Source organism: Sebastes fasciatus, unplaced genomic scaffold (genome assembly GCF_043250625.1).
Source record: "Sebastes fasciatus isolate fSebFas1 unplaced genomic scaffold, fSebFas1.pri Scaffold_39, whole genome shotgun sequence".
In the NCBI taxonomy this organism is placed as follows: Eukaryota; Metazoa; Chordata; class Actinopteri; order Perciformes; family Sebastidae; genus Sebastes; species Sebastes fasciatus.
The window spans coordinates 32,501-42,500 of record NW_027428227.1 but is presented as its reverse complement, the minus strand read 5'-3'; the positions used below and the strand labels follow the sequence as shown (position 1 = coordinate 42,500).

Below are 10,000 nucleotides of genomic sequence, written 5' to 3'. Positions count from 1 at the left end.
CTTTTCCCGCCTCAGCCTCCCGACCGCGGCCGGAGGGAACGGGGGAGACGATAACGTTTCTCTCTGCGGAGCCCCGTCACTTCACAAGACACGGGAAACCTCTGTTGGTCTGGAGGAGCTGCAGCAGTTATTTCTGCACAAACGTCCACTGAACATTCACTAGATATTCTCAGAGCTAAACTAACTCTTCTGCAGTGTGGAGTGAGCAGCATGCACGTGAGAGGTGGAGAGAGAGAGAGAGAAGGAGCGTGGTGTGTGAGTGAAGGCAGGTAGAGGAGCAGAGGAGCAGAGACTCCGGTCCTGGAGACCAAAGCTACGGTCTCCTCCGCGTCCTCCGACCGCGGCCAACACAGTTTAACAGCTTCACTAGATACAACCAAGAGGTTTTGGTGCTTCACTGGAGTTTGTGTTGGAGTCTGAGTCTGAACAGCGGAGACACACGAGAGACCAGGAGACACACGAGAGACCATGAGACACACGAGAGACCATGAGACACACGAGAGACCAGGAGACACACGAGAGACCATGAGACACACATGAGACACACGAGAGACCAGGAGACACACGAGAGACCAGGAGACACACGAGAGACCATGAGACACACGAGAGACCAGGAGACACACGAGAGACCAGGAGACACACGAGAGACCATGAGACACACGAGAGACCAGGAGACACACGAGAGACCATGAGACACACGAGAGACCAGGAGACACACGAGAGACCAGGAGACACACGAGAGACCATGAGACACACGAGAGACCATGAGACACACGAGAGACCATGAGACACACGAGAGACCATGAGACACACATGAGACACACGAGAGACCAGGAGACACACGAGAGACCAGGAGACACACGAGAGACCATGAGACACACGAGAGACCAGGAGACACACGAGAGACCAGGAGACACACGAGAGACCATGAGACACACGAGAGACCAGGAGACACACGAGAGACCATGAGACACACGAGAGACCAGGAGACACACGAGAGACCAGGAGACACACGAGAGACCAGGAGACACACGAGAGACCAGGAGACACACGAGAGACCACGAGACACACGAGAGACCACGAGACACACGAGAGACCACGAGACACACGAGAGACCACGAGACACACGAGAGACCACGAGACACACGAGAGACCAGGAGACACACGAGAGACCATGAGACACACGAGAGACCAGGAGACACACGAGAGACCATGAGACACACGAGAGACCAGGAGACACACGAGAGACCATGAGACACACGAGAGACCAGGAGACACACGAGAGACCAGGAGACACACGAGAGACCAGGAGACACACGAGAGACCATGAGACACACGAGAGACCATGAGACACACGAGAGACCAGGAGACACACGAGAGACCAGGAGACACACGAGAGACCATGAGACACACGAGAGACCAGGAGACACACGAGAGACCATGAGACACACGAGAGACCAGGAGACACACGAGAGACCATGAGACACACGAGAGACCAGGAGACACACGAGAGACCATGAGACACACGAGAGACCAGGAGACACACGAGAGACCAGGAGACACACGAGAGACCAGGAGACACACGAGAGACCATGAGACACACGAGAGACCATGAGACACACGAGAGACCAGGAGACACACGAGAGACCATGAGACACACGAGAGACCATGAGACACACGAGAGACCATGAGACACACGAGAGACCAGGAGACACACGAGAGACCAGGAGACACACGAGAGACCATGAGACACACGAGAGACCATGAGACACACGAGAGACCATGAGACACACGAGAGACCAGGAGACACACGAGAGACCAGGAGACACACGAGAGACCATGAGACACACGAGAGACCATGAGACACACGAGAGACCAGGAGACACACGAGAGACCATGAGACACACGAGAGACCATGAGACACACGAGAGACCATGAGACACACGAGAGACCAGGAGACACACGAGAGACCAGGAGACACACGAGAGACCAGGAGACACACGAGAGACCATGAGACACACGAGAGACCAGGAGACACACGAGAGACCAGGAGACACACGAGAGACCAGGAGACACACGAGAGACCACGAGACACACGAGAGACCACGAGACACACGAGAGACCACGAGACACACGAGAGACCAGGAGACACACGAGAGACCAGGAGACACACGAGACCATGAGACACACGAGAGACCATGAGACACACGAGAGACCATGAGACACACGAGAGACCAGGAGACACACGAGAGACCATGAGAGACCATGAGACACACGAGAGACCATGAGACACACGAGAGACCATGAGACACACGAGAGACCATGAGACACACGAGAGACCAGGAGACACACGAGAGACCAGGAGACACACGAGAGACCACGAGACACACGAGAGACCATGAGACACACGAGAGACCATGAGACACACGAGAGACCAGGAGACACACTAGAGACCAGGAGACACACTAGAGACCATGAGACACACGAGAGACCAGGAGACACACGAGAGACCATGAGACACACGAGAGACCAGGAGACACACGAGAGACCATGAGACACACGAGAGACCATGAGACACACGAGAGACCATGAGACACACGAGAGACCATGAGACACACGAGAGACCAGGAGACACACGAGACCATGAGACACACGAGAGACCAGGAGACACACGAGAGACCATGAGACACACGAGAGACCATGAGACACACGAGAGACCAGGAGACACACGAGAGACCATGAGACACACGAGACCATGAGACACACGAGAGACCATGAGACACACGAGACCATGAGACACACGAGAGACCATGAGACACACGAGAGACCATGAGACACACGAGACCATGAGACACACGAGAGACCAGGAGACACACGAGAGACCATGAGACACACGAGAGACCATGAGACACACGAGAGACCATGAGACACACGAGAGACCATGAGACACACGAGAGACCAGGAGACACACGAGAGACCAGGAGACACACGAGAGACCATGAGACACACGAGAGACCAGGAGACACACGAGAGACCATGAGACACACGAGAGACCATGAGACACACGAGAGACCATGAGACACACGAGAGACCATGAGACACACGAGAGACCAGGAGACACACGAGAGACCATGAGACACACGAGAGACCATGAGACACACGAGAGACCAGGAGACACACGAGAGACCAGGAGACACACGAGAGACCATGAGACACACGAGAGACCAGGAGACACACGAGAGACCAGGAGACACACGAGAGACCAGGAGACACACGAGAGACCATGAGACACACGAGAGACCAGGAGACACACGAGAGACCATGAGACACACGAGAGACCAGGAGACACACGAGAGACCAGGAGACACACGACAGACCAGGAGACACACGAGAGACCATGAGACACACGAGAGACCATGAGACACACGAGAGACCATGAGACACACGAGAGACCAGGAGACACACGAGAGACCAGGAGACACACGAGAGACCAGGAGACACACGAGAGACCAGGAGACACACGAGAGACCACGAGACACACGAGAGACCACGAGACACACGAGAGACCAGGAGACACACGAGAGACCAGGAGACACACTAGAGACCATGAGACACACGAGAGACCAGGAGACACACGAGAGACCATGAGACACACGAGAGACCAGGAGACACACGAGAGACCATGAGACACACGAGAGACCATGAGACACACGAGAGACCATGAGACACACGAGAGACCATGAGACACACGAGAGACCAGGAGACACACGAGACCATGAGACACACGAGAGACCAGGAGACACACGAGAGACCATGAGACACACGAGAGACCATGAGACACACGAGAGACCAGGAGACACACGAGAGACCATGAGACACACGAGACCATGAGACACACGAGAGACCATGAGACACACGAGACCATGAGACACACGAGAGACCATGAGACACACGAGAGACCAGGAGACACACGAGAGACCATGAGACACACGAGAGACCATGAGACACACGAGAGACCATGAGACACACGAGAGACCATGAGACACACGAGAGACCAGGAGACACACGAGAGACCAGGAGACACACGAGAGACCATGAGACACACGAGAGACCAGGAGACACACGAGAGACCATGAGACACACGAGAGACCATGAGACACACGAGAGACCATGAGACACACGAGAGACCATGAGACACACGAGAGACCAGGAGACACACGAGAGACCATGAGACACACGAGAGACCATGAGACACACGAGAGACCAGGAGACACACGAGAGACCAGGAGACACACGAGAGACCATGAGACACACGAGAGACCAGGAGACACACGAGAGACCAGGAGACACACGAGAGACCAGGAGACACACGAGAGACCATGAGACACACGAGAGACCAGGAGACACACGAGAGACCATGAGACACACGAGAGACCAGGAGACACACGAGAGACCAGGAGACACACGACAGACCAGGAGACACACGAGAGACCATGAGACACACGAGAGACCATGAGACACACGAGAGACCATGAGACACACGAGAGACCAGGAGACACACGAGAGACCAGGAGACACACGAGAGACCAGGAGACACACGAGAGACCAGGAGACACACGAGAGACCACGAGACACACGAGAGACCACGAGACACACGAGAGACCAGGAGACACACGAGAGACCAGGAGACACACGAGACCATGAGACACACGAGAGACCATGAGACACACGAGAGACCATGAGACACACGAGAGACCACGAGACACACGAGAGACCAGGAGACACACGAGAGACCATGAGAGACCATGAGACACACGAGAGACCATGAGACACACGAGAGACCATGAGACACACGAGAGACCATGAGACACACGAGAGACCAGGAGACACACGAGAGACCAGGAGACACACGAGAGACCACGAGACACACGAGAGACCACGAGACACACGAGAGACCATGAGACACACGAGAGACCAGGAGACACACGAGAGACCAGGAGACACACGAGAGACCAGGAGACACACGAGAGACCATGAGACACACGAGAGACCATGAGACACACGAGAGACCAGGAGACACACGAGAGACCATGAGACACCGACCAGCAATGATTTATATGCTTAACCAACAAGAGATCCCCCATGAGCATCAAACTATGGACTATTATGCCATTAATTGTGATTTAATATTTTAATTGAATATATATCTCTACATATACGTGTATATATTGTATATAGATACGTATATATGTTTGTTGTGTACAGCCGTCAGACTGTTGACTGACTGAGCAGAATGTAAATGTGTGAAATCTAAAATGTAAATTAATTCATAGATGAAGTTTCACAGGAATAAATAAACTTTTTCAACAACAGAGAAACAAAGAGAAGAGACGTGACAGATGCACTCTGGGAAATAGAGTCCCCGACTTCATCAGAAAGAAAAAACAACCAGATGGCCACAACAATCACTGTGTGTGTGTGTGTGTGTGTGTGTGTGTGTGTGTGTGTGTGTGTGTGTGTGTGTGTGTGTGTGAGTGGACTCACCCGCCCCACCTCCACCAGGTTGGTTACCATGACGATGGCGGCGGTGTTCTCCTGCCAAACCATCCGCCAGAAATCGTACACCGTCTCCTGCATGGGACCTGAACACACACACACACACACACACACGCGCGCCCACACACACACACACACACACACACACACACACACACACACACACACACAGTAAACTTCATATTAGACAGCGGATCAGCAGGCGACACCAGAGCTGTACATGAATTATAATGAGTCTTTTAATTAATTCAAATTAAGCGCACGTACACACACGTACACACACGTACACACACGTACACACACACACACAGAAAATGTTTTTAATCACTGTTGACAGTCTGTGTTTTGACGAGCTAATTAGTTCATGCTAATCCATTTCTGTCCTCAAGTGTTTTACAACAAGAATCTGCTGCACGCACACACATACACACACGCACATACACACACACACACACACACACATACACACACACACACACACACACACACATACACACACACACACACACATACACACACACACACACACACACACACACACATACACACACACACATACACACATACACACACATACACACACACACATACACACACACACACACACATACACACACACACATACACACACATACACACACACACACACATACACACACACATACACACACACACACATACACACACACACACACACACACATACACACACACACACATACACACACACACACATACACACACACACACACACACACACACACATACACGCACACACATACACACACACACACGCACACACACATACACACACACACACACACACACACACACACACACACATACACACATACACACACACACACACATACACGCACACACATACACACACACACACACACGCACGTGCACGCGCACACACGCACACACACACACACACACTCCATATTCATGCTCACAGACTGACATGTTCACACAAACACTCAGGTTTGTTCAGGAGTGTGCGAGCGCATCTTAAACTGAACCGTCAGATAGAAAGTAAAAAGTTTAAATCCTTCAGTTGATTTGGTCGCCGTGGGAACCGGCTAGCTAGCTAACGCCTGCTCTCCTCCCGGTGAAGTCGAACAGCTTAATGCTTCATCCTCACACTCTGGTCTCAGCGTAGGAAAGCACCGTGCTATCACCGGATGAGGGACGACTTGGTTCACCTCATTTCCTGTAGCATTGTGGAATTAGCGAGCTAAGCTAGCTAAGTAGCCTTGCGTCCGTCCAGCGGGCAGGTTGCCAACGGGCCAGCGGGCTGGTGGCCAGCGGGCTGGTGGCCAACGGGCCAGCGGGCTGGTGGCCAACGGGCCAGCGGGCTGGTGGCCAGCGGGCTGGTGGCCAACGGGCCAGCGGGCTGGTGGCCAGCGGGCTGGTGGCCAACGGGCCAGCGGGCTGGTGGCCAACGGCAGCGCTGTAAAGATAAACTATCTCTGGATGTCTCTAGTTAACTCTCCTTCAGTAAAGTCAGTCAGAAAGAGAGTCGGACAACATCAGAGAAGCGTTTCAGAGACGGAGAGAAAGGGATGCTAATAGATTAGCCTTCTGCTAACAGCAGCTAACGGCTCACGTTAGCTGCTGTTAGCAGAACGCTAAATATTAGCATCACGCTTCTCTGATATTGTAGCTCTAGAGCTCCAATCACAGTTACTCATCTCTAATGTCTGAGATCTGGATTCAGACAACAACACAGAGGACATTTAGATGTGGAGCTTTAGCCCACTGCTAGCGTTAGCCTCCAGCTAATGTTAGCCTCCAGCTAATGTTAGCCCACTGCTAGCGTTAGCCTCCAGCTAATTTTAGCTCATTGCTAGCGTTAGCCTCCAGCTAATTTTAGCTCATTGCTAGCGTTAGCCTCCAGCTAATGTTAGCCCACTGCTAGCGTTAGCCTCCAGCTAATGTTAGCCCACTGCTAGCGTTAGCCTCCAGCTAATGTTAGCCCACTGCTAGCGTTAGCCTCCAGCTAATGTTAGCCCACTGCTAGCGTTAGCCTCCAGCTAATGTTAGCCCACTGCTAGCGTTAGCCTCCAGCTAATTTTAGCTCATTGCTAGCGTTAGCCTCCAGCTAATGTTAGCTCATTGCTAGCGTTAGCCTCCAGCTAATGTTAGCCCACTGCTAACGTTAGCCTCCAGTCTTTCCTGTGGTTAGCCTCCAGCTAATGTTAGCCCACTGCTAGCGTTAGCCTCCAGCTAATGTTAGCTCATTGCTAGCGTTAGCCTCCAGCTAATGTTAGCCCACTGCTAGCGTTAGCCTCCAGCTAATGTTAGCTCATTGCTAGCGTTAGCCTCCAGCTAATGTTACCCCACTGCTAGCGTTAGCCTCCAGCTAATGTTAGCTCATTGCTAGCGTTAGCCTCCAGCTAATGTTAGCCCACTGCTAGCGTTAGCCTCCAGCTAATGTTAGCTCATTGCTAGCGTTAGCCTCCAGCTAACACCGGGACCTCATCATGACGGCAACACTAAAAGAGTCTATTGAATTACTGATGTGTAAAGGGTTAATATTTATATTTTATGAACCTAATGAAGTTATTCCTGTTAAAGGTGTTTTTGGACGAATATAAAACTACAATGTACTTTCAGCAGCTACTCTGTCAGAAGCTAAGCTAGGCTAAGCTAGGCTATGCTAGGATATCATCAGCTCTTACCTTGTGTAGCGATGTAGTGGTTGGGTCTGTGGTAGCCCTGAGAGGAGACACAACACATCAACAGAGGTTAAACATCTGGACTCAGGTGAGCTCAACATCAACAGGTTAAACATCTGGACTCAGGTGAGCTCAACATCAACAGGTTAAACATCTGGACTCAGGTGAGCTCAACATCAACAGAGGTTAAACATCTGGACTCAGGTGAGCTCTACATCAACAGAGGTTAAACATCTGGACTCAGGTGAGCTCAACATCAACAGAGGTTAAACATCTGGACTCAGGTGAGCTCAACATCAACAGAGGTTAAACATCTGGACTCAGGTGAGCTCTACATCAACAGAGGTTAAACATCTGGACTCAGGTGAGCTCAACATCAACAGAGGTTAAACATCTGGACTCAGGTGAGCTCTACATCAACAGAGGTTAAACATCTGGACTCAGGTGAGCTCAACATCAACAGAGGTTAAACATCTGGACTCAGGTGAGCTCAACATCAACAGGTTAAACATCTGGACTCAGGTGAGCTCAACATCAACAGAGGTTAAACATCTGGACTCAGGTGAGCTCAACATCAACAGAGGTTAAACATCTGGACTCAGGTGAGCTCAACATCAACAGAGGTTAAACATCTGGACTCAGGTGAGCTCTACATCAACAGAGGTTAAACATCTGGACTCAGGTGAGCTCAACATCAACAGAGGTTAAACATCTGGCAGCGTGTCACAATGTAAAGTGTGTTCCTCGAGGATGCAGCTGAGTCAAAACTGTGGCTAACCCTGACCTCACCCTGACCTGAACCTGATCTAACCCTGACCTGAACCTGATCTAACCCTGACCTAACCCTGACCTGAACCTGATCTAACCCTGACCTGAACCTGATCTAACCCTGACCTAACCCTGACCTGAACCTGATCTAACCCTGACCTGAACCTGATCTAACCCTGACCTGAACCTGATCTAACCCTGACCTCACCCTGATCTAACCCTGAACCTGACCTAACCCTAATCTAACCCTGACCTGAACCTGACCTAACCCTGATCTAACCCTGACCTAACCCTGATCTAACCCTGACCTGAACCTGATCTAACCCTGACCTAACCCTGATCTAACCCTGACCTAACCCTGATCTAACCCTGACCTAACCCTGATCTAACCCTGACCTGAACCTGATCTAACCCTGACCTAACCCTGATCTAACCCTGACCTAACCCTGATCTAACCCTGATCTAACCCTGGGGGCGGGGAGAAACGGCGAGCTCACCTGCAGGCGTACGTCATAAGCAACGTCGACAGTGTTTGTGTCATTACTCCTGACTCGATTCACTGAGGACATTTCTGCATCATGAGGACCGGTCCCCACAATGCAGGTATGTGAGGACCGGTCCTCATAATGCAGGTATGTGAGGACCAGTCCTCATAATGCAGGTATGTGAGGACCAGTCCTCATAATGCAGGTATGTGAGGACCAGTCCTCATAATGCAGGTATGTGAGGACCAGTCCTCATAATGCAGGTATGTGAGGACCAGTCCTCATAATGCAGGTATGTGAGGACCAGTCCTCATAATGCAGGTATGTCGTCACTAGGATGGCACACACACTCTGACTTTCAGCGGAGACGTCTCCTCTGGAAGTTTGTTTACAGAGTCAACAGCAACCAACACTGACTGATAACCTCCGTCGTCATGGAAACAGAGTCGACCAGGACGTTTCAGATCGACCTTTAAAGGAACTAAAAGTAAACTCTGTGTGTGTGTGT

General features: G+C 51.4%; 1 protein-coding gene across 3 annotated transcripts in view; it reads right to left on the bottom strand.

The window, feature by feature from the left end:
- LOC141763774 (receptor-type tyrosine-protein phosphatase mu-like) overlaps nucleotides 1-10,000 on the bottom strand; it is a 47,644-nt gene that overhangs the window by 12,212 nt on the left and 25,432 nt on the right. For all 3 annotated transcript variants that reach the window (XM_074628502.1, XM_074628501.1, XM_074628503.1), the window contains 2 exons: nucleotides 8,243-8,279; nucleotides 5,545-5,642 (listed from right to left, as the gene is read on the bottom strand). In XM_074628502.1, the coding sequence (XP_074484603.1) occupies nucleotides 5,545-5,642; nucleotides 8,243-8,279 (135 nt within the window). The remainder of the gene's footprint in view (nucleotides 1-5,544; nucleotides 5,643-8,242; nucleotides 8,280-10,000) is intronic.